The sequence below is a fragment of the Lynx canadensis genome, chromosome E3 (assembly GCF_007474595.2).
Source record: "Lynx canadensis isolate LIC74 chromosome E3, mLynCan4.pri.v2, whole genome shotgun sequence".
Classification (NCBI taxonomy): Eukaryota; Metazoa; Chordata; class Mammalia; order Carnivora; family Felidae; genus Lynx; species Lynx canadensis.
In genome coordinates, this window is record NC_044318.1 from 36,371,593 (window position 1) to 36,399,468 (window position 27,876).

Consider the following 27,876-nt stretch of genomic DNA (forward strand, 5'->3'; position numbering starts at 1 on the left):
CCTCTCCTAAGTTAAGGATATCACAGAAGAAGGCTAGACTTAGGCCAATCATCAGGCGGCACGAAGATGGCGGCCGGCCGGCCCCGCGCCCCGCCCCCGAGCCGAGCGCCCTCGAATTGAGCCGAGCGCTCCCGAGCGTCTCCCGAGCATCCCCGAAGCCGGCAGGAAGCTCGGGAGGCGCGCGGGTAGGAACGACCCCGCCCCGGAGCCTGGGAGCGGCGCGCCCGCGCGGGGGGGGGAGGGGAGACCGGATGTGAGTGGAGCGGCCATTTCCTGTTTCTCCGCAGTTTTCCCCAGCTTTGGGTGGTGGCCGCTGCTGGGCTCCGGCTTCCCGTTGGCGGAGGGCGAGGCGGCGTGGACAGCGGCCCCGGCACTCCGCGCCCCGCCGCCCGCAGCCGCACGCCCGCCCGCCGCGCCCCGAGTGCGCCGCTTCTCGCCTCAGCGCCCGGCCGCCGCCGCGGCCCAGCGAGCGGCCCAGATGCAGGCCATCAAGTGTGTGGTGGTGGGAGACGGGTGAGTGCGCGGGTCGGGGCCGGGCGGGCTCGCCCGGGGTCGGAGCCGGCCTCTCTGCCGCGCGTGGCGTGGGGCGCGGGCCGCCCCTCACTACCCCCGGGACCGGGCGGCACGGGCCTGGTTCCGGCTACCCCCCCACCTTTTTTTTTTTTTTTTTTTTTTGGTGGGGGAGGGGGTCGCCGACCCGCGGCCGGAGGGAAAAGTGAACTCCACCCTCCCGCCTTCTGTCGGGCCCGCTGATCGCCGGGTGGGACCCCCCAGCCGCGCCGCCACCCTCCCTCGTCCGCCTGGACACCGGTGGGCTTGGAGTTGCTTTTCTCAGAAAACGACCCTTTCTGGGCTTTTACATCAACCTCTCGAGCCCAGTTGAGAGCTTCCGTGTGTCCCGGCGGTCAGGTCGATAATACCGGACGAATGTTTGCCTGGGCGGGTTTGGTGGCCCTAAACTGATTTACCACGGGCTATCTTCCGCTTGCACTTGGCCACTTGTTAAGATTTTTTTTTTTTAGGTGATTATTTTTACTCTTAACGTGGAGAAACTTCTGAGATTCTAGCTGCGAGGAGTCGGGTGTGATTAAGACTGTTCTTTTCTCTGAACGTGGTGTGGTCATAAAAAAAAAAAAAAAATTGGCTTTCGCTTCTTGCATTAGGTATGGGATGTAGCAGAACAGGCTCCCTGAGCGGAGCTGCCCTGTGACTCAAGGCATTTCTTTTCATTACTGTCTGTGGTGGTTACAGGCCCTAGAGGAAGACAAGACTTGGCTTATGCAGTTTTTTTTTCCTCCTCCCATAGAAACAAGAATCTCAGTGTAATCCGAGCAAAATTGTGTGTCTCAGCAGGGCTAGAGTAGTTGAGTGTTAACAAGGAAGCTCCAAGAATTACTACCAGTTTCATGAAATTCAGAAGGCGGTGGGTGCATTTTTCAAGTTTTGTAAAGTCGAAGGAAGCGTTCTGGCATCGCTCTGTCTTTTGATTAATATTCCCCAAACTTGTCATTAGGACTGATGTGGCTTTTATGCCTCTCCAGTTGTGAATTGGCTTTGTTTAGATTGTTGCAAATTAGACATTCGAAATTGTTTCCACAGCTAATTCAGATGTGGGTACAGTTGAACTGATTTTTAAAAGATGCCCATCTGGGATTTGTCAGAGTCAACATGTGAAACATTAACACTTCATGGTTCTATGTATATAGCCAACAATTACACCTCCCACCTATTTGGGAATATGTATGGTACCCTTTTTTTTTTTTTTTAAACCCTTCAGAAGAAAGTTTTATTTTCATCAGGGTGGGGGGGAATGTTCAGTTACTTAATAGGGAAGTCAGTAAACTGTTTAAGTGAAGTTTAAATTTAAACGTTTATCAAGTTGTCTTAACGCTTTAAGTGAATTTCTCTTAAAAATTAAAAATGTTGGGACGTCTGGGTGGCTCAGTTGGTTGAGCGTCCAACTTCAGCTCGGGTCATGATTTCGTGGTTCAGGAGTTCAAGCCCCTCGTCAGGCTCTGTGCTGACAGCTCGGAGCCTGGATCTTGCTTCAGATTCTATCTCTCTCTCTGCCCCTCCCCCTGCTCATGTTCTGTCTCAAAAATGAATAAACGTTAAAAAAAATACCAGAAAATATTAAAAATTAAAAATGTTCAATCAGTAATGCTTAGAATATGAAATAATACTAGTTTTTAAAAACGCCAAATTGCTGATAATTCAATAACCCTAGTAATATCCTATGTAATATCCTTAATTGAAAATTTCTGGAACTAAAACATAAGCACAGCAGATATATTTAACGCCTACAGATTATGGACCTCTGCTGTTTGTATTGGCTTGTTTATCTAGTCGCATACTTGTTGAACGCCTACTGTGGGATCTGGATCCTTCCTTCAAGTCTCTACCCCGCTGCTTAGGGGGAAACCCTGGGCATATCAGTCATCCTCCACAAGACAGGTGCCTCAAGTTGAATTTGTGAGGATTAAACCAGATGCTGGATACGAAGTGCCTCCCAGGTGTCTGCCCTGTGCGGAGTACGTGCTGTTTCTCTTACTCCGAGGCACTGAGGGACTCTGTGAGGGGAGTGGTAGGCATAAGACAGTTCTTGGCTTGGCTTAAAGTTTTCAGTTAGTTTTTTTCGTATTTGACATTGATGTAGACTGGGGGGCTAAGAATCCTGTTAAAAGTGGATTAAAAAAATGTAAGGTATTTATTTATTTTTAAAGATTTATTCATTTATTCAAGTAATCTCTACACCCAGTGTGGAGCTCGAACTCACGACCCCATGATCAAGAGTCGCATGCTCTGCCAACTGAGCCAGCCATGTGCTCCCTCTGTTACTTTAAGGGACGGCATATAGCAAACGTTACTTCAGTGAAAAATTTAGACACATAATTTTCCATACCAAAAATATTTTTCTGCTTTTACCCAAACAAAACATCAGCCTGATGATATGGTTGGAATGTTCTTTTATTCAAAAGTTGTTAAAGCTGTAAATGTAGGTCTACATTTTGTGGGGCAGAGAACTCCATGGTGGGGAATCTGAGGCAATTAAGGGCAGTTTAAGCAGTAAAGGCAAATTGAAATTGCACAAATTGCAAGCTTCCTTATTTAAAAAAAATATTCTTGGGAACTACAGTTAGAAGCCATGTCATAATCATATTATAACTAGGATCAATTAGCCTATATTCTTCTTATGGATTATTTTCTATATAGCAATTCAGTTGGCATTGAGTACAAAATGTGAGTTGAAATTTTGATACTTTTTATGCTATTAATCCTTCTCTTGGTCCTAATTCTGTTAGTCCTTCTTGAACACAGGGTCTGTCATTCTTATTTGATGGACATCTGCCCCCAAGATTCTCTCAGTTTTACTTAGGTAAGACAGCATCTCACATTCAGATATTGCTAAGCCATTAAAAAAAAAAGTTTTTAATGTTTTTAAATTTTATTTTGAGAGAGAGAATCCCAAGCAGGCTCTGCACCGTTAGCACAGAGGCTGATGTGGGGCTTGAACCCACGAACCATGAGATCATGACCTGAGTTGAAATCAAGAGTTGGGAGCCTTAACTGACTGAGTCACCCAGGTGTCTCTCCCTAAACCATTTTTTTAAATGTTTATTTATTTTGAGAGAGAAGGCATGAGTGAGCAGGGGAGGGACAGAGAGAGAGAGGGAGAGAAGATCCTAAGTAGGCTCTACAGTATCCAGAGCCTGACATGGGGCTCAAACTCATGAACCGAGAGATCACCACCTGAGCCAAAATCAAGATTTGGATGCCACCCAGGCACCCCTAAACCATTTTTAATAGTGTTGTTTTGGCTTTTTGGTTGACCAGAAGGCTGGGAGTGAATGAAGCCCCTCTTAGTTCACTCCAGATTGGGCTAGTAGTCTCTCCAGCCCAGTGTCTAATTTAGGCATTGCTGTCCAGGAATGTTTTTAGTTGAGCATAAAAAATACCTTCCATGATGATGTCATCTTTTTAGGAATGCACCAGTTCCTCTCTACTTGTTTCCATTGAACAATCACTGATGGTCCGATCCATGAATTTAAGTGCTTCGTGAATTGTCTGTGTGTTTTGCCTTGAGCATGGTGTTCCATATGTTTGTGTTTGACCTGTTGTAAAGGTGTTTGAATTCTGCACTGGCTTCTAAGTTTAGATTTGTTTAAAAAAAAAAATTTTTTTTTTTAAATATTTATTTATTTTTGAGAGAGAGAGAGTGTGAGCAGGGGAGGGGCAGAGAGGGAGGGCTACACAGAATCCAAAGCAGGTTCCAGGCTCTGAGCTGTCAGCACAGAGCCTGATGTGGGGCTAGAACTCATGAACTGTGAGATCATGACCTGAGCCACCCAGGCGCCCCTAAGTTTAGATTTGTTGTTTGACTCTGATCTTGGTGGTTAAAATTATACGTATGCTTTTTTTTTTTTTTTTTTTAACTTTCAAATGATAATCCCAGTAAAAGTTTGGGGTTGGATTCATTAGAGGAGTATCAGGAATCCATTTTTAGAGAACTTAAAGCCACTTTTTATGATGTTCTTTCTTTTGCATTAATCATCTAATGTATTAGTGCCTCCTACTTTTTCACCTCTGCCTCACCAGGTAGTTGTTGTAATTTTTAGTCTTCCTAAAAAGGAGATGTTTTATCAGGAATCCTGCTACCGGGGCAATTACCGCATGTCATCAGAAGAATATTTTTCCTTCCACATCTAAATATGAAAAGCTTCAGAGATACAGAAAAGTTGAAAAAATTGTGTAGTGAACACCTGCCACTTAGATTTTGTAATCAATATTTTGCTATATTGATATTGACATATCTTCCCATTATCAGGGCATATTTTAAGAGGATTTGATTTTGAAGAAGGATGAGGCTGATATGCAGTTAGATAAAAAGTCTTTTTTGAACTTTTTTGTATCTTCCGCAGATCCAGATAATAACTATTCTAGGATTGGGTTTGGTGTTTCTAGAAGGGGGAGGGTTTCCTCTGTAGCTTAAAGGCTACTTCAGAATTGGACTCTCTTAGGGGTAGTATCTTCAGCCTTGAGCGTTCTAGAAGCTCCACAGTTTTTGAATTTTTTGAAGCCTCCAATGGTGATAATGGCTGGTTTTCCTAAGTTGGTTATGATGTCCCTGTTAGTGACAATATCAACATTTCACATTAGGTTTTGTGTTTTTGTGTGCTAAACTACTCTATTCATGTATTTCCTGAATTTATTCTTTGCATGGTTATGCATTTACTGAAGGCCTACAATTGGAGAGTTCCCAAACCCCATTTCACAGGGTAAATTGAGGACTTTCATTCAGGGTCTTTCACTGATGCAATAAATACGAATATATATTTAATACTTTCACATTCCACTATGTTCTGTTAATATATCGTTAAGAACTAGGTACCTTTTTAAATTTTTATTGTTTTTTAAAGTTTATTAGAAAGTGCGTGCAAGTGGTGGGAGTTGCGGGAGGGGCTGGGGGGGAGACCATCCCAACCATCAGGCCCCATGCTGTGGGCGCAGAGCCTGATGCGGGACTTGCACTCATGAGCATGAGCTCATGACCTGAGCTGAATTCCGCCGCTTAACTGAGCCACCCAGGTGCCCCAGGATCTAGGTACTTTTTTTTTTTTTTTAATTTTTTTTTTTCAACGTTTATTTATTTTTGGGACAGAGAGAGACAGAGCATGAACGGGGGAGGGGCAGAGAGAGAGGGAGACACAGAATTGGAAACAGGCTCCAGGCTCTGAGCCATCAGCCCAGAGCCTGACGCGGGGCTCCAACTCACGGACCGCGAGATCGTGACCTGGCTGAAGTCGGACGCTCAACCGACTGCGCCACCCAGGCGCCCCAGGATCTAGGTACTTTTAGACAGCAATACAGGCTCCTTATTTTCTCATTGGAGAAATCTGGTCTTTGAGTCCTAAGATCAGTGTATCCTTTTTTTTTTTTTTTAAACGTTTGTTGATTTTTGAGAGAGCGCGAGTGGGGGAGGAGCAGGGAGGGGGATAGGATCCGAAGCGGGGCTCTTCACTGACAGCAGCAAGCCTGATGTGGGAGAACTCATGAACCATGAAATCATGAGCTGAGTCAAACTCAGAGACACTCAGCCTATTGAGCCACCCAATAGGTAGGCGCCCCTCCCCTCCAAATTTTAAACGTTTCCTTGAAGTTCTCCTAATGGGAAAATGAAGAACATAATAGGAACATGAGTTACTGGCTTTAATCTTTGTAATTTCTACTAGAGCAGGAGAGGCACAGATAGGCTTAAAAAATGTTACTCACATGAACTTTCTTTCAGTAGATTCGTGTTCATTTTCTACAGTTGTGGCAGCTTTCAAGGATTAAAAAGAGGTTGAACTCCGTGGTAGCATATATAAAAGTGGAAATTCCAAACCAGATAGTAACTTTCAGAGGTTCTTGGCCGCATCAGTCAAGGTTGTGACCAAATGCAGCTTCCATTCGTCGCGTGGGAGCTGTGTTGACTTTGGCCTCTCAAGTTTATTTGTGGAGTGTTTTTAAAAGGAGTGGATAAATAACACTAATGGGAGGTAAATCACCATTATTTTTTTCTTTTTATGTGTTTTTTTAAAACTAAATATTTAAATCAGCGTTTGGACATGTACTTAATTAAGTCGGAATTTTATAATTTAATAATTTCTTACAGATTAGTTTGTAGCTGTAATGGTTGGTAATAAAATTCCAGCCTATCAGGGTATGCCAATACCTTGAATTCCTTTGCAGTTAAACCTTTCAAAAGATGATGCCTCGGCTAAAGGTGAAGTTTCAGGAAAAGAGATCTTAGAGCTTTTGGGTTTTTTTTTTTTTATTATTATTAAAAACTGGTTGAGTTTTGGGGCGCCCGATGGCACCGTCCGTTAGGCGTCCACCTCTTTTTAAAGAAAAATTTTTTTTTAACGTTTATTTTTGAGACAGAGAGAGACAAAGCATGAACAGGGGAGCCTGGTCAGAGAGGGAAACACAGAATCCAAAACAGGCTCCAGGCTCTGAGCTGTCAGCACAGAGCCCAACGCAGGGCTCGAACTCACAGACTGTGAGATCATGACCTGAGCCGAAGTTGGACACTTAACCGACTGAGCCACCCAGGCGCCCCAAGATCTTAGAGCTTTTGAAACAGAGTGGGTCATATTTATAGTAATGGCTTTGTTCCTATACATATGGCAGAGATTTGGGATAGTACTCTTAAAGGAAGTATTGCTATGATGTTTTATCATAACCGTTAAAACCTTTATAGCCTCTTATCCTTGATGTTAAGAGGCAGTAACTATTACATTTTTACACATTTGTAATTTTGAAAAGAGGCTCAGCAATGATGGCCTTAGACTCCGTTCTCTTCCTCAGCTACCACATCCAGCCCATGGCTGGGCCATCTTGTTCTGCCACACGCCTAGGAAGCTCTAGAAATGGCCCACTTCTTTTTACCCTGAATCTCCTTCGTAGGTTCAAACCACTCTTGTTTTTCTGTCTCCAGTCCCAGCTTCCTTCCTCAGTCCTTTTTTCCACACTGCAGTTGGAGGCTGCTTCTAAAAATGCAAATTTAATGGTTTCTTGGCAACTAAAAACTTTCTGGGACTTCCCGAGTAGGATCAAGTCCCATGTCCTTAACAAGAAGAGATGACAGCCTCCTCAGAGTTTCCTTTGCTGCTTCCCCCTTAGTTCTTGGTTCTTCAGTTGTGCTGGGCTTCTGGGCCTCCCCATCAATGCTGCTGTTTTTGCCTAGAATGTTCCTCCTGTCATGTCCCCATTCCTCCTAGGTTTCAGCGTACATTGCGACCTCTATCAGCTCCAAGACTAGGTTAGATCCCTTTGCATCTTAAAAAATTTTTCTTTTGGGGCGCCTGGGTGGCACAGTCGGTTAAGTGTCCGACTTCAGCCAGGTCACGATCTCGCGGTCCGTGAGTTCGAGCCCCGCGTCGGGCTCTGGGCTGATGGCTCAGAGCCTGGAGCCTTTTTCCGATTCTGTGTCTCCCTCTCTCTCTGCCCCTCCCCCATTCATGCGCTGTCTCTCTCTGTCCCAAAAATAAATAAACGTTGAAAAAAAAATTAAAAAAATTTTTTTTTTCTTTTAATGTTTATGTTTGAGAGAGAGAGAGAGAGACAGAGTACGAGCAGGGGAGGGGCAGAGAAAGAGGGCGACACAGAATCCAAAGCAAGCTCCAGGCTCTGAGCTGTTAGCACAAAACCTTACGTGAGGCTTGAGCTCACGAGTTGTGAGATCATGATCTGAGCTGAAGTCGGATGCTGAACCAACTGAGCCACCCAGGCGCCCGCCACCCCCCCCCCCGCCCCCGCCACTGCCCCCTCGCCTTTTTTAAAGTAGGCTTCACACCCAGTGTGGAACCAAATGCAAGGCTTGAACTCCCGACGCCGAGATCAAGACCTGAGCTGAAATTAAAAGTCTGTTGCTTAACCCACTGAGCCACCCAGATGCCCCTAAAGATACCTTTTTTTTTTTTTTTAAACTAGGCTCTACACCCAACGTGGGGCTCAAACTCAGGACCCTGAGATCAAGAGCTAGATGCTTTAGGGACTGAGCCAGCCAGGCATCCCCCAGACCATCTTTAGTAACACTAATGACTGCACTCTTCATTTTTTCTTCGAGTTTTTTTAAAAATGTTTACTTATTTTTGAGAGAGACAGAGTGTGGGGGTGGGGGAGCAAAGAAAGAGGGAGACATAGAATCTGAAGCAGGCTCCAGGCTCTGAGCGTGGGGGTGGGGGAGCAAAGAAAGAGGGAGACATAGAATCTGAAGCAGGCTCCAGGCTCTGAGCCGTCAACACAGAGCCTGACACGGGGCTTGAACTCACAAACTGTGAGATCATGACCTGAGCTGAAGTTGGATGCTCAACCGACTGAGCTACCCAGGCGCCCCTATTTTTTTTTTTTTAAGTTTTATTTATTTATTTTGAGAGAGAGTGTGAGTGGGGCAGAGAGAGGGAGAGGGAGAATCCCAATCAGGCTCTGTGCTGTCAATGTAGGGCTTGGTCCCTCGAACCGTGAGATCTTGACCTGAGCCAAGATCAATAGTCTCATGCTTAACAGACCAAGCCACCCAGGTGCCCCATGCACTCTTCATTTTTTTACTTTAATAACTGCACAAATGGGGCACCTGGGTGGCTCAGTTTGTTGGGCATCTGACCTCGACTCAGGTCATGATCTTGCATCCGTGAGTTCTAGCCCTGTGTCAGGCTCTGTGCTTGTCAGCTCAGAGCCTGGGGAGCCTGCTTCAGTTTCTGGGTCTCCCTCTCTCTCTGTCCCTCCTCCGCTCACACTCCGTCTCACTCTCTCTCAAAAAATTAACAAACTTTAAAAAAAAAATAACTGCACAAATTCCATGAAGTTTTGTTCCTTGGAATATCTTCAGTACCTGGTATACTTCCTTGCATAGCACACACTTTGTTGGTATAGATTGAAATAGAATTCATGCTTTCAGTAGTTTTGTGATGGAGTTGGTAGTTTTGCATCCATTTTACAGTTGAAAAAACTGAGGCATAAGGGAGTTGAAACTTACAAAAAAGTCCAGCCTAGTAAGTGATACAGAGTTGGTCCCGGGTCTCAAATCTAGGCTAATGACTATGGATCTCCGCCTCCTGCTTATATAGGTTTGACATTGTAAGCTTTTAACAAAATGTATGGTCAATGAGTCATTTTTGTTGAGAAAGCCTTTAGGAGTTGGGAGCTACTTCCTGATGATGTAATGTAATGTTTGAGTCTGTGAGGTCTTCAGGGTGGGGGAGTTCTAATTTTTAAGCCCTTAATAATGTTATGAGTAAAACAAGTATTGGCAAACCGGATGGGCCTGTAATCTGTCTTCGCAGAGAGGTTTTTGCCTTAAGCTAAGAGTGCTAAGAAAATAGAAAAGCACTTAACTTCTTTATGGTGAATCCTAACTCATAGTAGTTGCGATTGGACAACAAATTCTTACAGCTCAGAGCTTCATTGTGTGAGGAGAGCATTTATATCGCTTGTCAGCCTTCTGGCTAAGATAAAGTATAGTAAGGAGAGCATTTAGTGAAAACTTAGGCCGGGGACACAGGCTCTCAGAAGCCCCTGAAGTCACCCTGAGAAATGTCAAATTTGGAACTCATTTTTTGGCTAAGGGCACAGTGATCTTAATTTGTAGGTGATATATTCTTATGAAAATTTCAAGTGTTTGGAAGACTCCAAGCCACCAGTCTGACCTCTGCCCCGTGGTACACTGTATCCCCCACTAGTGGTGCGGGAGGGCCTTCTGTCTCTGGAGAATTTCTACACGATTCTTTTTTACTTTCTCCTCTTTACAGCTTTGCGAAGTTTATGCCAGCGTCCCTGAGCCGTTAGTTAATACGTCTGGAATATATTGTGTTAGCCGCTCTAAAGGCTTATGGTGATGTGTGAGGATGGGGGTTGTGGAGTGGCAAATGAATACAGATGAGTTAAAGTGAGTTCTGTATGGCTCTTTGTGGCTCACAGTTCTGTGTGCGGTGGTTAGTGACTAAGCACTCTGTTAAGAGAACAGTCATTACTGGTGCCAGGGGGAAGGCTTTAAAAGGTGGTGGGTTTGAGCTACCACTCTGAGGCTGCAAAATGTATTACTTAGCAGCCAAGTGGAAGTTGCAGAGGAAGGCTGTGTTTGCATATTAGGACGCATCAAAGTGATTTGAGGATAGAATTGAAGATGCTCAGATGAGAGACTCCTACACATAGTCGCAGAAGAGACTTTCCGTTTTAAACTATCGTTCCTCTTCAACCTGTGCTTAATTAACAGCTGGTTCTGTGAATGCTAATTCCTAAGCAGAGCAGGAAGGCTCCTTTTTGAGAAATTCGAGTTTGTTTACTTTAAATTTCAGGATAGAAAATGTGTAGGCTTCAGTAGAAGGTTACAGAAACTGTTTAATGCTAAGTACTTGGTGTATACTTCTTGATTTTTTTCCTGTAAGTTTAACAGAATAATGAAAGAATTACATTCATGTTGACTAAGCAACTTATATCGTTGTTTTTCTCTTTCCTTAGAGCCGTAGGTAAAACGTGCCTACTGATCAGTTACACAACCAATGCGTTTCCTGGAGAATATATCCCCACTGTGTAAGTATCTGGAGTTAAATAAGGAATTTACTTGTGATGTGTTTTTTTAGTTCTTTTGACCTTTGTTTTGCTGTAAAGGCATTCTTAATTCTTACATGAACAGATCTGATTAGTTTTCCACTTAAACGTGAACATTGACCAAAGTCTGATTAATAAGAGAATCGGGCTTTTAAAAAATACTTAATCTGATGTAAAGTTTGTGCATTGTGATGAAACACACAGCTTTCCTAATTGGTTTTTAGACATTCAGGAAACAAAAGTTAACAAACCGAAGTGTGAAGAATGGATACAGTAAGAGTTTCATTCATATAAATTTGGCACTCGAGCATCTGTGTGTGAAGGATCAAGGAGCCAGAACATGAAATAGTCTGTTCTATTGTGATTGGCCTTTTCTGGCAAGTGATCCCAATGGTTCCATGTCACTGTTGAGTTATCAGGCTGTGGAACTGAAACAGGGTGGTGCTGGGGGCAGTTACGGGAGGACGGAATTGGCCACTGAGCTGTTTATTCCCTCTCCGCAGCAGAATTGGGTGGAGATGGAAGTGTTTTTCCGATGATAGGATTACTAGGGAGCCCCGGTAGCACGTCACCCTGCTCTGTCCTCACAGCTGCCATCCTAGTAGAGGAAACACCTCAAGTCCCACCCATGCTGACCTTGTCGAGCACAACATGTGCGCTGCAGTGTTGCCCAAAGTTTTGCAGAAGTGGGATCATACTGTCCATGTTGTTCAGGTTTTATGGTGGGGACTTTCCTAATCTACACATGTAGGTAGAACTAAATCATGATCACTGTAGGTGACTTTGAACTACTGTACACTGGTCATGGGGTTTGTTTGGGTTTTTTTTGCCGTGTTGAACATCATTGCACACGTCTTTGTGCACATGTGATAGATGATGACAAGTGGAGGTGTGCCAAATCCAGAGGGAATGGATATTTCGATTTCTGATAGGTTAACTACCCATGTGCTGCCCAAAGGCTGTACTTGGACCAGCTGTGACTGAAGCCGGCTCCTCTGGTTGGACTGTGGGTGACAGGAGTTGAAAAAGTTACTTTCTCATTTGCATTTCTGATCCCCGGTGGGGTTGAAATCCCTCAAATGTTCACTGTCCATTTGTAGTCTTGTGTGGATGGACTGTTGAAATCCTTTGCTTATTTTTTTATTGAGATTTTTTTCTTACTGATGGAACTTCTGTGTACAAGAAATATCAATTCCTCTGTCTCTCCTTTGCCCTCTGTCTCTTTGAACTTCATTATGAGGTCTTCTGCCATAAAGAAGTTTGACTTTTTTTTGTTTAAAAAATTTTTTTTAGTATTTATTTTCGAGAACAAGCATGAGCAGGGGAGGGGCAGAGAGAGCGGGAGGGACAGAGGATCCGAAGCAGGCTCCGCACTGGTAGCACAGAGCCCGATGCAGGACTTGAACCCGTGAACTGTGAGATCATGACCTGAACCAAAGTCGGACGCTCAACAGACTAAGCCCCCCAGGCGCCTTAAAAAGTTTGATGTGTTTATGGAAATATGCCACTCTACCTGCATGGAGTTTTATGTCCTGCTTAGGAAGACCATTCCTACTTCAGTGATGCAAAAGTAGGTTTTCTAGATTTTTGTGGCTAACGCTTTAATCTTTAATTCATTTAGAATTTATTTTTTCGTACAATAGGAGGCGGGCACGTGATTCTTTTTCCCAGATAAAAAAGTCATGATCTTGTTCATTTGAATAATCTGTCCTTTTCTCACAGAAGCAGAATTACGATACCCCAGACCTTGTCTTCATGGGAGCTAGTGTGGTCGTTAACGTTCGTTAAGCCACATCGGAGCCTTACTCAGACTTCGGCTTTGCCGTCGCAGTTTAGGAAGTCCCTGAGTTTCAGTGTCGAGAGTGTGTGAAGATGGCTTCCAAAATTGTATCTTACAGGCTGCTGTATTGGGTCCTGTTTGGTACTTGCCCTGGTTTGAATGGCAATGCCAGGTTTTCTTTTTAATGAAGTACTTGGTGGTACTTGTGGTTTGCTTTGGTTTTGTGGAAGTCCACCTTACTTTCTGCCTGTCCAGGCTTTCCTGGGCCTCTGCTTATCGTTAAGTAATCACTGGGGTGACTTGGTATGCATGTAACCCAGTACACTCACTCTGAAACGGTCCACCCCAGCCTCTCATATTAGGTTCATTTCGTGTTCCCTTCGCGCTTGGGTCGCAGGCCTGGCTGGATGACCACGACCTGACTAATTGTCGCCCTGACTCAGTGCGGTGGCTCCGTGCCGCGCCACCTTGCTGAAGATGAGCCACATGTGGATGTGAAAAATCTCAGCAAGTGGGATTTGAAAGAGGGGGACTGATTTTATACTCTGTTTCTCTGGGGCAGAAGAATCTTAATGTCCTGTTGAAGAGGCAGAGGTTCCTGTTGCTGCCACTGCTTTGTTTCGGGTACATTGAGGAGCTTGTCCTTTGTTTCTTGGGCGAGTTTCTCCAGGTGTTGGTTTGTTTCTCTTACACTCGTCCCAGTTTCCCTCCAACATTAGCTCCGCCCCCTGGCCCGGCAACCCCCAGACTGCACCTGGCCTTGGTGCATCTCCTCTGGGGCCCTCGCTGGGACAGTCACTCGAGTCCCTGATCTGTGCCCAATGCTCCATGGCTAAAGACTAACCATTTTTACTCCATTCTGCAGCTTTGACAACTACTCTGCCAATGTTATGGTGGATGGAAAACCGGTGAATCTGGGCTTATGGGATACAGCTGGACAAGAAGATTATGACAGATTACGTCCCTTATCCTATCCGCAAACAGTAAGGATCGTGACTGATTTTTAATGTGTCCTTTAGAATATATGATTACTGAATATGAAATTGCACATCACCTGTGGGTTTGCTTGCACAGTTGGCCCGTGAACAACACATTTGAACTCCACATGTCCGCCTAGACTAGGCCTGTCGGTACATTTCAGTGAGTATGTTCCTTCCTCCAGATCTGAGGGAAATTTTTTCTCTGGCTTACTTTAGTGTAAGAACGCAGTACCTAATGCACTTAACATATGACTGTTGATGTTACTGGTAAGGCTTCCAGTCAGTAGCAGGCCATTAAATTTTGGGGAACTTTTGATTGCATGGGGGGGTCGGCACCCCTTACGCATCCCTCCCATCGCCCCCCGTGTTGTTCAGGGGTCTGCTGTATCGCCATCTTTGGGGCATCCTGAGTAGTAGCAAGCTCATGTTAGTTCAGTAGCATGTGTCCCCTACGTGCCAACCCAGAGTTGGCTTGTTCTCATTTCTCTGGTCTTAACCTGGTATAGAATATGGTGCTGTGCAGTTTACATGCTTCCATTGTTGCAATTTGTTTATTTATATATGTATTTATTAGAATTTTTTTTAATGTTTATTTTTTGAGAGCTAGAGTGTGAGCAGGGGAGGGGCATAGAGAGAGGGAGACACAGAATCCAAAGCAGGCTCCAGGCTCTGAGCTGTCAGCAACAGAGCCTGATGCGGGGCTTGAACTCATGAACCATGAGATCATGACCTGAGCCAAAGTCAGACTCTTAACCGACTGAGCCACCCAGGCGCCCCCCCCCCCCACCCTTTAAATATTTATTTATTTTGAAAGTGAGAGTGTGTACAGGGGAGGGGCAGAGAGAATTCCAAGCAGGTTCTGCTCCCTCAGCGCAGAGCCCAGTGAGGGGCTCGACCTCCTGAACTGGGAGATCATGACCTGAGCCAAAATCAAGAGTCGGATGCTTAACTGAATGAACCACCCAGGTGCCCTGTTAGGATTAAGGTTTTTGAAAATCAAGTTAGTGACTTGTCTTTTGGGTTTAATATTATTTTTTCTTTCTTTTTATTTTTTTAATTTTAATTGGGCTCCGTGCTCACGAATCTGAGATCGAGCCATACGTTCCACCGACTGAGCCAGCCAGATGCTCTTTAATATTATTTTTCTATGTTACTCATGCTCCTTTTTCTATGGCTTTATTATTATCATTTATTTTAATGTTTATTTTTGCGAGCATGGGTGGGGGGCGGCAGATGCAAGGGCAGAGAGAGAAGGGAGACCAAGGATTTGAAGCAGGTTCTGTGCTGACAGAGCCACATGCAGGGCTCGAACTCACGAACCATGAGATCACGATCTGAGCCGAAGTCAGACGCTTAACCGTCTGAGCCACCCTTTGGCTTTAGCACTTACATCTTCTCAGTGTAGAGTCAGGTTTCGGTTTTGTAAAATTACGTCCACAGTGTCCAGTCAGAAAAACTTCTAGATTGTTTTGCTTCCATTTCAGACGATTAAATGATCCGTGTACCAAAAGCTAATGAGAGTTGGTGGAAATATGCTTAGAGGCCTCTTTTCTTTAAATTAGGAATTGTCTTCTTTGCATCGTGTGCTTCTCTCATTACACATTTGTTCTTCGTCTTGAAAGTATTTGAAAATAACTCTGGAGACTCAAGTGGCTAACCAGCCGAAGGAATATGCACTAGCACAGACTCCTTAGGTTTCCACCCTGCGCCCTTGCTTCCCAGCTCTGTCACCCTGGCAGATTTCCTCAGGGCTCTAGTTGTCACCTGTCTCGACATAGGATTAGACGAGCAGTATGTATAAAGCTAACAGAAGGGTCCAGGTACGTCACAGACACTCCAGTGTTGCTGCGGTGAAGACGCACATCTGGAGAGCTCTTCACGTCCCAGCTGGCTGGGCCCGAATGACTAGAAGTTGCTGTGCGTGCTCTCAGCAACTCCGGATGACCAGAGGGGTCAGGGTCAAGGAGACACCCTGGAGAAGGCAGGTGTCAACCCTTGGATGGACCTGACCGTCACCGTCTTGGGGGCGTAGTGTGGGTGAACATAACCATAGTTCTAGTCCTCCCAAATCTTTTGTTTTTAAATTTAACTTCCCGTTTTTAGTAATGATAGTTTTTTTTTTATACTTTTGAGTACAGTTTTAGGATGCAACAGTCATTGTCTTCTGTATTTATTTTCTCCTGGAGGAATTAATTGCCAAATCCAGTTGCTTTGAGCTGTAGATTTTTGCTGAGTGTCCTTCAATTGAATTGTAACCAGAACTATAAAATGGGAGGTTTGAATGAGTGCTCAGTTAATCTCCAGCTAAAAATGAACTGATTAAGGTTTGAAAAGCAGTTCATAATCACCAAATGGTTTGAGTTCTTCAACATGTTTAGGAAACTCTTCTGTCCCCAATGGGTGCTTGGTAATTCCAGATTTTAAATGGATTTGCTAACCTATTGACAGAGTAGGAGTCTTCAACCCACTGGATCCATCTGGAAGGGTGGGGTGTCACTTCTGAGAAGTGAGAGCCACCTCCTGTGACTCACGGGTCCGGGCAGGGTGTGGCCTTTCTCTCTGAGGGAGTGGCTCCCAGTAAGTCAAAGGTGACTTGGCAAGGTCCCTGCTCTGTATGCCAGAACACACGCAGGTAAAGCGACAGATTGAATCAGTCCGCAGGGTGTTGTCCTTCTGGGGCAGGACTTAAACTTTCCGTGTCCCTTCTGTGTAAGGTGCTCTTTTCCTGCCAGACGCTTGAACGGCTAAGGGGGTGAGGCACGACTCTAGCCCTCAGATGGCTCACACGTGCTGTGTGACACATCACGCGCCAGCAGATGGGTGTCCTGGGCACTTTGAGCAGAGAGGAGAGCGGCTGTGTAGCAGTTAAAGATGCGCCCGCTGGCCTCCTGCAGATGAGGACGTTTCATTGGCTCCCGGAGGGGCGGCCCCAAATGCGGAGATTGGTGCCTGGAAGGTCTCCTTCCTTTGGGCCACACTGTCCCTGCAGGGGGAGCAGGCCCGGTGGCTGCCGGCTGGCACCTTGGCAGCGGGGGTGCCTCTAAACTTTGTACTGACTGGAACGTGGTCTCTGGTTGTTGGCTCTACAAGGCCTGTTTATGTGGCTTGTCCGTGACCGTGCTCAGACCTCCCCTGAATGGCCGGTAGACGATTTTGTATCCACATGTCACCCTTAGGGCTTGGCGACCCCCCAAAATAGATGTCATGTTTCCTGTGGGCATTTAATGCTGCTGTCCTCTGTTGGGCAGCTTGGGTGGCGAAGTTAGGTCTGTTTAAGGCATTCGTTTCTGCGTTCTCCAGAAGATGGCGAGCAGGTAGTCCTGTTCAGTAGAGATTGCCCTCGAAAGTTTTATTTTTCTAAATTAAGTAATCCTTAGGGCTTTCCTGTCCTTTAACATTATATTTTTATATTCTTTATATTCTTTATATTCTTTATCTTTATATTCTCTTTTTAAAAATGTGCCGTAATAGGGGCTCATGATGGTTTGGTGGGATAAATGTTGGGCTCTTGATCTCAGCTCAGGCCTTGATCTCATGGTTGGGAGTTTGAGCCCTGCATTTGAAGTAGGCCCGACGCGGAGCCTGCTCTCCTGCACGTTCTTTGTGTGTGTCTTGAGTTGATTTGTCACCGTGGCAGCGTGACCCGTGTGGTGCTCGGGCCCAGCATCGTGCGTCGTGTCGAGTCAGCTGCATTTGCCTTTTTGTCCAGGACGTGGTATGAGTGGGAACCTGTGTGCCTCGCCGGGGTCACGAGGCCCGAGCTCCGTGCGGGTCCGGAGAGGCCTGTGCTGCCCGAGGCGCCGGGCCTCTTGTGTCCGGGCCTGCGGGGGCCCGCGGGGACCTGGGGTGTGTGTGCGCTCAGCTCGGGAGTGCCGGGTGGTGGCGCGGAGGCAGGGAGAATGGCTGTGTTTGGCTTGGCCGTTTGGATTTTCACCTGGCTTTTTCTGCTTTGTTCGGGTGGCCGCCTCTACCTGTGTCCTCCGGCCACAGGTCACTAGGAACACACCTGTGGCTTGAACAAAGTCGGGTTTGTTCCTGTGCCCCAAACGAGACCTGCACCTCGGGGACTGCGGGGTGTGTGATTTGGGTGAGGGCTTGCTCTGGATTGGGTGCTGGCAGGAAGTAGGGTAGTTCTGGGGCCAAATCTGTGACTGGTGCAGACACCGTCACACAGTCTCGTTGGCTGCGAGAGGGGGCGTTTGGGGTTTCTATAGTTTGCACGGTGACCTTGTGTTTGTGGTTAGACAAGATTGTTAAGTGGTCTTCTATTCGTTTCTTTGCTTCTGGTCTCGTGTCAGCATGGTTGCGTGGTCTGACATGGGCGCTCTGGGAGATTGTCACATTCAGTGGGAACTCGCCGTAGCCTGGCTCCTGGGGTTCGGGGCTGTCCTGCTCTTTCTCCTGAGCAGCTCCCCATGGGTGCCACACACACAGCATCTTTGCTGTGTCCTGTTTGCGCCCTGGTCCTTTGCCCGGTTCCTAGAATGTCTGTAGGAAGAACTATTCCAGGCCTGAAAGTAAAAGCCGGGCAGAAGGCCTTAAGAAGAGAAGGAAATGAGAGGGAGAGAGAGAGCGCGCACGTGCACGAGCAGCGCTAGGGTGTTCGGAGTTGGGAGATCCCAGCCACCCCCGAGTCCCCTCCCGTTCCACCAGGAACCTCTCTGTGGTGCCCCCCGCATGCCTGGTGGACGCGGTGGACCTGGCCAGTGAGGGAGCGGTGTTTGCGACCCGGAGCAGTCACTGAAGGCCTGGCGGGAGCCTGTGTGGTCGGGAGTCGGCTGCCGGTGTGAGGAGAGCAGCGTCCGGGCCGGAGGGAAGGGGAGCCCGTGGCCTGGGGAGGCCCGGGCAGAATAAAGAGGCTCCAGGACACACTGGGAGGAAGGCTGGGCCAGTCCTGCTGCAGGCGGCCCTGCCATGGAGCTCCGGCCTCCGGGGACCCCCGTGGACATCGAGACACCTGCCAAGGTCGAGCAGCAGGAGTCTGTGCGGGTATCTGGTTGGGAGGCCAAGGCTGCAATGAATCCCTCCTGGAAGAGCAAAGTGTCAGAAGGACTAGACGTTTTATGATTTCCATGTTATTGTTTTAGAAGAATTACCACATTATTCTTTACACCTTTTTAAAGCCTTATTTAGGCTGGGGGAAGAAGGAGAAGGGAACGGGCAGATGGTGGAATGTTAACGTAGGATGGAAAAGCATGTTTCTAGATCAAAAAGTATGTTTTAAAAATTGAAAAAGGTAGAACAGATGTGGTTGGAGGATATTTTGGAGCTGCGTTTTTGTGGCCAATCCCCAGGGGTCCCTGTGTCACCATAAAGAGTTGGGAGCACAAATCTTTAAAAGTAGCCCATAGATGAAAGTGGCAACTTTAATATTCTCAGAATCGTGGGTCAGAGAAGCTGGAGAGAGAGGAAATTAAAATAATTCTCTTGTTCATCTGTTAAAAGACGTGTGGGGTTCTGTGTTGCTTGAAGAGCAAGTCTTTCTTTCGATTTTTGTTGCAACAGGGGCGAATTGAAAGCCTTGTGGTGGCCGCTGGAGGTGCCGTCCCCTCTGGGTGGCCGTCCCGTCCAGAGCTGCAGGGGCTTGGGGGGTGGTGGTGCGCAGTTCAAGGTCTCAGTGCATTGACACCGTTCACTCAGATCCCCTAGCTCCCTGAATTCGATCCGCACTTGCGGAATTTGGGGGGAGAGTGAGCGCCAGCCTTGTCACCGTCACAGCGCAGACCCAGCAGTGCTTCTTGGGGCCCTTTCCTACCAGAGGCCCGGTCCTACGGACAGGTGCGCCTCCCGTTGGTGGCTGCTGCCACTGGGCCTGTGTCTCGGAACATGGACAGAGATCTTTGACCCGTGTGTCTCTTGCTAATGGATGCACGGACACGCCTTTGCTAAGGAGGAACGCACGCTTTCTGCACGTTTCCTGAGTGGACAGAGCCCGTGCGCTTCCTCGGGCGGGCGGGCATTTGTGTCATCAGGCATGGTGGCGCTGCTGCCGGAACAGGAACCTTCTGTGTGCTCCTGTGGGTAGCCCCCCCCCCCCCGCCAGAGTGTGCCTGACCTCTGTCTTCATCATGGCCTTCACAGGTGTGATGGAGTTTCGGTGGGGTTTGGCATCACAGATGCTAGATAGTCCTCTGCTTTGGGATCCTTTGGGAGGGTTGAGACAGAATTCTGATGAAGAAGAAATAATGGATTGTGTTGACTTTTACTTTCCTCAGTTTTTACTAAACTCAAACACAGTTCTCATGCATTACTAGGTTGGAGAAACGTATGGTAAGGATATAACCTCCAGGGGCAAAGACAAGCCGATTGCCGTATGTAAAACTTTCAGTCGACTTCAGTTTCAAGCTTTATCTGTTCTCTCGTTTCACTTAGTTCCCCAGGATTTCCTCTCGAGCCCCACGTTCCTTGAGTGCTTTGTGTTCACTTCACTCGAGGTTGGGTTTTGCTTGATGAAATGTGCTTTCAGTGGAGCGAGACAGTTTACCTACTAGCTCGAATTAAAGCGGTTTGTGAACTGCTTGCTTCCCTCCTCCCGCGTGGAAGGAGGGACCTTCGTGAGGGGCCTCCCAGGCCGTCGAGGCTCCACGTGACGCCCACCCACCGTGGAGCGGGACTGAGCATGGCTGCGGGCACCTCCTCCTCCGCTTTGGTGTCCCCTGGTGTCTCTGGTGTCCGGGGCGCGGCTCTGCGGCTGAGCTAACCTCCCCCTGCTTCCAAATGATGTAACCCGGTGCCGACCTGCCGCGGTGATTCTCCGACGAGCCTGTGCATGCGCTAGCGTTTGTTAAATGTCATTTATAAAAAGCTGTTGTGTGGGATGTTTCTTTCCCTTTCCAGGTACAAGGGATCAGCTGGATGATTGAAAGTGCTGGCTTGGGAATTGTGTTAGCTTGGGAGAAGATACATTTCACAAAGTAGCAGAATTGCCTTTTTCTAGGAAAGGGATTTATAAACCTAGCATTTTAGAAACTCTCAGGCATTTTTAATACAGCTAAATATTTAAATTTGACTCTTGACACAATAGAGTGGGGCAGAGGTTTTACGTTTAGTCGGAAATTCTTCCAGGTATTTATTCTGCACGGACTTTTCCTCTGAATCTTTATTTCGGCTACGACTGCCCAGCGTCGAGTCCTCCAGAGCCCTGCTCGGGGCTGAGAACCGACAGCCGGGAAGATGCCGCTTACACCCGGGAACCTCCGTCACGGCGGAAGGTGCTCAGCGAACAGCCGGACCCCACTCTGTGCCGGGGACCCCGGTGGCAGTTCTTAAAGCAGTTTAATTGCAACCCAGCGGTCAACTGAAAGTGTACTTAATGTGCACCCGGGGAGCTTAATGAAAAGCGTACCATTTATACATGTTTTTTAAAATCAACTCTGCTTTTGAAAAACAGACCATGTTTTACAGAAATGAGTGGTACCTTGACCCTGGTTTGGTCCCTGTATACAAATAAGAGCATTAAAGTTGCCAGTGGGAGTTGGGAGTGTGAAGGAAGAGGCCTCCTGGGGGTCTGATTGGAGGCCTCTCCAGCCTCTAGGAAATGCTAGCACATTATAGTAAATCCTCTCCCCTCTTCTCGTAAGTAGCTGGCTGCTTCATGTGCTGGTTCTGGTCTGGGAGCTTCTGACAGAACTGAAGGGTTGTAACCAGGGAGTGAGCTTTAGACACGGACTGCTGGTGCATAACATGCACTTCGTCTCGTGAATCGTCCCCACAGTGTTTACGAAGCAAAGCGCGCTCGTCACCGTGAGATCATTTCTAAATGCCTCTCTTTCCTCTTTATAGGATGTATTCTTAATTTGCTTTTCTCTTGTGAGTCCTGCGTCATTTGAAAATGTTCGAGCAAAGGTAAGCCCGGATGTTTTAGACCAATGTTTTGTTACATAGTGTCATCTTGGGGAGGTAAAACTACCATTTAGTGATAGAAATTTTAATGATTTTGTAATTCTACTTTAGGTAGATCAATTTTTGAAATCATTGACTTTATTATGTAGAATTCTAAAGTTCAGGGTCTGATTCAGAAACGCTGCATCCCTTGTTAAAATAACACTTTCGAGTCCATCTGATGGAGTCATCTGCTAAAACAGCGGCCATGACTTTCCTCTCCTGCGTCTTTCACACGCTTCCAGTGAAAAGTGCCATGTGCGGGATGTTCGTTGTGATCAGGGATGTGTCCATTGAGAGTAGTGGTGGCAGGGCTAAGACCTCAGTCCACATAATTCATGCTCACTGTTGAATATATGTAGGTAGGATTCTCAGAGTTCATGTAAGAGCTTGACCCATTTTACCAAAAGGTAGTTTTTTGGGGAAGGAGGACCTTCCCTTCCTACCCCCCCCCCCCCCCCGACAAGTAGAGCCTGTTCTGTTGGGTCTTTAGTCTTGGAATCCTGGTTTGCTGATCAAACACCCACAGGTAGGCAGGCCTGTGGTTCTTGAAAGTATTGAAGGAGGGGGGCGTGAGCACGGCAGGGGGGGCGCTTCCTGCCAAAAGCGCTGAGGGACTAAGGTGGGGTGGTGGGGTCAGTTGGGCACCCGGATGGGTATCGTTTAGGCAAAGAAAGTTCATGAGGGAGGGGAACGTGTCATGACTTTCTTCTCTCTTGCATCTAGTGGTACCCTGAAGTGCGACACCACTGTCCCAACACCCCCATCATCTTGGTGGGAACTAAACTTGACCTCAGGGACGACAAAGACACGATTGAGAAACTGAAGGAGAAAAAGCTGACTCCCATCACCTACCCGCAGGGTTTGGCCATGGCGAAGGAGATCGGTAGGAAATCCTTGCATTTTCACGTCTGCTTTCTTCGCACGGGTTTTATTTTCGTGACAGACTGGACTCCAGTCTGGGGAAGTAGAGAGCGTGTTTTCCGACTCAGGGTCGTGATGACGCTCACCAGGTGGGTGCAGGGTCAGGGCTGCCCCGCTGGGCCACACGTGCCGGCAGGTGGCGGGGCCCGGGGAGCTGCTTCTTCGTCCTTGTCCGGGTGAGAAGAGCGGGGCTGAAAGAGGCTGTCTCCCGGCAGGTGCTGTAAAATACCTGGAGTGCTCGGCGCTCACGCAGCGAGGCCTCAAGACAGTGTTTGATGAAGCTATTCGAGCGGTTCTCTGCCCCCCTCCCGTCAAGAAGAGGAAGAGAAAATGCCTGCTGTTGTAAATGTCCGGGCCCCTCTCCTGCCCTGCCCCCCTCAGAACCTTTGTACGCTTTGCTCAAAAATGGTGGAGCCTTCGCACTCAATGCCAAGTTTTTGTTACAGATTAGTTTTTCCATAAAACCATTTTGAACCAATCAGTAATTTTTAGGTTTTGTTTAAAGTGTAAGACTTCAAACTTTCACATTATATTAAAATTTAGCCCTAAAATGGCAAGCTTTTTTGAAGCCTTATTTTTCAGAAGCCCCTATTCTTGCTCAGATTAAGAGTTGCCAAAATACCTTGTGAACTAAATTGCATTGTTGTGCTGAGAACACTAAGCACTAAACCGTTTAAGACCTTTGTCTTGCTTGAGAAGAGACCGCAGCCAGCCTCTCAAGTTCGGACGCACAGACCCCTGCTGGCTGGTCTCTGCCGGGAGAGCCCCCAGCCTCCTTCCGGAGACTGGCCGCCTGGCGCAGCCCGGCCGCCCCCAGCACCGAGCTGTGTGTCCTCCTGGAACGAGCGTAATGACTCAGCTCTCTGATCAATCTTTTTGATTCTGTAGTGAGATTTTTTTTTTTTTTTTTAAAGTGGTGTATTCGCTTTTGCTGAGATTTGGAACCGCCCTCTGGCTCCCGCCCCTGTGATGAAAGGGTCCGCTGTGGCCATGGGCACCTGGGGAGGGTGTGCGGGCCACGGGACGCGATCAGAGGACGAAGACAGTATTCTGACAAAACACTACACTGTGCACGTCATTACTAAACTGAAAGTGTCACGGGTAAAATCTTAAAAGGTTAATTTCTGTCAGATGCAGTAAATGATGAAAGGTCGGTATCATCACTAAGTGTTTTAAGCTTTTTTTCTTAGACTCCATCCCTCCTGAGATCGGGCATTTAATTCATCTTTGAACTGGTCGTTCCCATAGTTGCTGACTTAGTGCTTTTCTTATAGAACCCCTTCTTAATGAGCAATATGCCTCCTTGTATTATAAAATCTTTCTGATAATGCATTAGACTTTTTTTTTTTTTGTAGATTTAGTGAAAGTGCATTCCTGTTCCCTCGTTACTTTATTCAGAGCTAATAAGCGCTTTCCTTAGTTTTCTAGTAACTAGGTGTAAAAATCATGTGTTGCAGCTTTACAGTTTTTGAAATATTTTAGATATTCCTAAACTATGAACTTTCGTAACATCACTGTCTTGCCAGATCACCAGTACTGTACCTTGACTAATGCTGACCCTCCTCCTCGCCGCCTTCCCCCGGACACACGCTTCCTGTCGCTCTGCCTAATCAACCACGTTCCTTTGGGTCTGTGAGGTTCTGTAAGCCCGTGCTCGTGCTAACCAAGTTCTGTACAACTTACCCGCTGGCAAGAATCCAAGGTTGGACCTTTCAACCACTAGAACAAAGTTTTTTAAATTGACCGTTGCAGACTTGTGGAGTGTTTTTACATTGATCTTTTGCTAATGCAATTAGCAGTTATGTTTTGCATGTGTGACTTAATAAATCCTTGAATCATATGACTGTAACACTTGAATTCTTGAGAGCTCGAACGACCTCCTGGGGTATGTGTACATTTGCCTCACCTGAAATCCTAGGCGCTTGGAAACACTGATTTCCAGTGCAGGTTTTCATGCTGGGGGACGGGGAGAGGCCCCTCCAGGGGAGAAGCTGAAGAGTCAGCAGGGACCGGTGGGGAGTCGGGCTGGGTTTGGGACCTTCGGATGCGGGTGGGGCGTCCACATGGGTGCTCGTGCAACTGGGGCCAGAGCTCTGGGCTAAAGCTGGCGGCTGTTGGGAGCCCGAAAAGGGGGAAGGAGGCCGATTATGACCTTAAGCCTGAAACTGTACTTCAATGAACAGGTAATGTCAGAATCCATTTTCTAAATCCTTTATATCATTCTGAAGATTGCTTTATTTTTGAGTATTTTTTAAAGATGTTTTTAAAAGGCAGTTTCAATACCACGTAGTTCTGAAGGTTTGCTACAAAAACCGCTGTCTCCCATCACACCCTCCCCCAAGGCAACCAGTTTGGGTTCTTTTAACCTTCGTTTTATCTCCATACGGCTAAGTGATGTAGCTTTTTACCTACCAGTTTTTATCACCAGTTGCTTAGCAAAGAGGGATGCGTAGGGCCAGGTGTGGGGGAGAACACAGAGCCCCCACGCGGTTCCCAGCTCCCTCCCCACCCCAAATCTCCCCGTGTTCACCGATCCAAACCGCCAGCTCTCTGGACCCGTCCCGCTGGGTGAGGCTTCGTCACAGAGGCGTGCGTGCCTGACGCGACCGCCGGCTCTTTGCTTCACCCTCCAGCCCCTCTCCCCTCCGTGGGGGTCTGGCGAAGTCACAGGACTTTGGTGCTGGTTGCGGTTTTCAGTTTCAGCCGTTACCACTGGTCCTCCCGGGAGCCCCGGCTCTTTCCCAGTGGCACCCCGCCCCCGGCACACCTTTCCTTCCCGATCCTGGTTGGTGTTTGCTATTTAGCATCCGTGTTACTGTGCAGATGCGCCTGGCTGAGCCACTGAGGAACAGGACTGTGCTGCACAACTACTCATTTCTTTGAGGATAATTAAGACTGTTTGCTCTTCTGTGTGCTTCACGATTTAACTGCAGGCTTCCAGCCGATACCGAAATTCCTCAGGATGTTTGCTGAGTTTCAGCAATTTGCATTTTCCTAAAGTCTCAGAATCCTCTGGCCACCACTTTTCTTGTGTGTCGATGTTTTCGGTGTTTTTTTTTTTGAGTTTATTTTTTAGTAATCTCTACCTCCAACGTGGGGCTCAGACTCCGACCCCAAGATCAGGAGGCACTGCTCTACCTACCGAGCCAGCCGGTGCCCCCGGCTCCTTGTCTCTTAACTTGCTTCCTCTTGCTGAACACATTCTCCGGGTGTTTCCTGAGAAAGAAGCATGTGGGGAACCCGTGCTCTCACGTCTTGGCCACTGCAGTCGTGTGGGATGTCTTCCCGCCTTGCACACCCTGTGCGGCTGCTGTCCCTTGTACTTCCCCCTCTGTCCTGCCTGCCCTTCTGCAGGTGGCCGCCGCCTGGCTGCTTTGGAGTTCATCTTTCTTGCTTTTAACTTTCAGGTGTTCTCTCTCATTCTCTGCCACTTTTTCAGTGTCGGGATCTGTCTTCTCTGTCCGCAAGCTGTGGTGGGGGTAGCTGGAAGTTTCTCCCGGTCGCTTGTCGCTCACGTGCCTGGTGGTCCTTGGCCTCGGGCTTAAAGGTCGACAGCCTTTACAAAGCAGATTGGAAACAAGCCCACAGGTGGCGTCCACGGGCGTCTCAGATCTGTCAGCTTTCTGCCCCGAGTGTACGGGAACTGTGTCTAGAACCCAAACTCACAGCAACTGGACATTACCGTGGCATCTCAACTGGCGTTTTCTAAATGGGCCTTTGCAGGTTTGCGGAACCTAAGGCGTTAATGGCTGTGACAGCTCAGAGGCCCGGAGGGAAGGGTCTCTAGAGGTCAGATAACTTGGAGACTCTTCATGAAGGTTCTGGCAGCCAAGGGTGAGAAGCTGAGAGACCTCATCCCCTTGCCTTCAAGTGCGCTGCTGCCCGGGGCCCCCTCCACCCCAGAGCGAACCAAGGGCCAGATTTCTTCCAGCTTTCTGGCAGACCAGCTCACCTGACTAGTCCTGTGCCGCGCTCTGTCCCAGGTGCCTGGGGAATCTGAGCTGTAACCCAGGGCGGTTCTGGTCTTTCCTCCTCCACGTAAGATCCTGTTTCCTCCAGTCAACCATTTGTTCCTTCTCTTCTCTCCCCATCCTGGTGTATTTATGCTTTTTAAAGAGACCAATTTACCGTCATTTCCTAGCGTTCGGTGGGGTTAAATCAGATGCCTTTGCAATCTCAGTCTTTAGCCCAGAGCTCCAAGAAAAAAACTATCCAAGAAGACTTCATTTTTGTTCAGACAGAAAGCTTTTCAAACGCGATTGCTGTAAAACTACCCAGTAAAACAGGCCTTCCCGCAAACATCCAGTGGAAGAGTACGTCACTGTACAGACACGAATGACACGTGTAAGTGCTTTATTATAAACTCCCTCGGAATCCACTGGCTGACGTCCAAAAGCCAAAGTAATAGGTGAAAGTAAAGCAGCTTGATGTTGAGGCTGGAGCGCCGAGGAGCAGTGGCCCCAGTTCCCAGCCTGACCTCGGGGCTGACCCTTAGCGCCACCCAGGAGAAGACCCATCCGTACCCTTACAGTGACGCACTAAGATTGTGTAGCCAGGAAAATCCAGTCTGTCGGGTTCAGACTCCTAAACCGTGGTAAGACGAGACCCTGTCAGTGAAAAGGTGGGACGGGGTGGGGGGTGGTGGTGAGAGTCCACAGATCCGTCAGGTCCTTAAACCTGGCCGTGGATCCCAACTTTTGCTGGGACGGTTCTGAGATCCTCAGGGAATTGCCCTGGAGCTTCCTGAAGCTTCCTACACGAGTCCCGTCATCTCCGTGTTCTCTCCTGACACCCGATCTTGCTAACACTGTGATCAAAACGACTTCCCAAATCGTTCCGTGATTCAGAAGACCACCAAATCTAGTACCTGTCGGATTCCTATCAACGGACATCCACCGGCATCACGGACGTCACTCTGCTACTGTCCACGTAAGAACAAAAGTGTGAGTCTGCCGTCCTCGAGCGGTTTAGAGTAGCTCTACTTACACCACGTCCACGTTGGAGCCACCTCCGGGGGGACAGAAAACGTAGGCGGCCCTGTCGGACACCACGCTGTCCAAGGCTTTCATCAGGACGTCGGGCATGTGGTCCGTTAACATCTTCGGGCCGATGAGTATTTTGCTGAACTGTGATTCGTGTGCCCACCTCGCACTGTACCGAGCGGCGGCACGGCAAAACCTGAGACAGACAGAAGCTGAACTAGCGGAGCGCCCCCCTTGGCTG

At 47.6% G+C, this 27,876-nt stretch overlaps 2 protein-coding genes across 3 annotated transcripts in view; one reads left to right on the forward strand and one right to left on the reverse strand.

Moving 5' to 3' along the window:
- The first annotated feature begins 101 nt into the window (after window positions 1-101).
- Window positions 102-24,493, forward strand: RAC1 (Rac family small GTPase 1). The gene is made up of 6 exons (XM_030301407.1): window positions 102-513; window positions 10,999-11,070; window positions 13,734-13,851; window positions 21,631-21,693; window positions 22,456-22,615; window positions 22,869-24,493. Exons 1-6 carry the CDS (start codon window positions 479-481, stop codon window positions 22,997-22,999), a joined length of 579 nt encoding a protein of 192 aa, XP_030157267.1. The 5' UTR covers window positions 102-478; the 3' UTR covers window positions 23,000-24,493.
- The window catches only part of DAGLB (diacylglycerol lipase beta), a 37,564-nt gene continuing 33,679 nt past the window's right edge, over window positions 23,992-27,876 (reverse strand). For both annotated transcript variants that reach the window (XM_032591630.1, XM_030301397.1), the window contains one exon: window positions 23,992-27,831. In XM_032591630.1, the coding sequence (XP_032447521.1) occupies window positions 27,636-27,831 (196 nt within the window). In that variant the 3' untranslated portion in view covers window positions 23,992-27,635. The remainder of the gene's footprint in view (window positions 27,832-27,876) is intronic.

Excerpts from the sequence above, each read along its gene's own strand:
- RAC1 (XM_030301407.1), top strand. The coding sequence starts at position 479 with ATGCAGGCCATCAAGTGTGTGGTGGTGGGAGACGG. Across the intron at positions 11,071-13,733 it reads GGAGAATATATCCCCACTGT|CTTTGACAACTACTCTGCCA; the intron begins GTAAGTATCTGG and ends TCCATTCTGCAG. Across the intron at positions 13,852-21,630 it reads CCTTATCCTATCCGCAAACA|GATGTATTCTTAATTTGCTT; the intron begins GTAAGGATCGTG and ends TCCTCTTTATAG.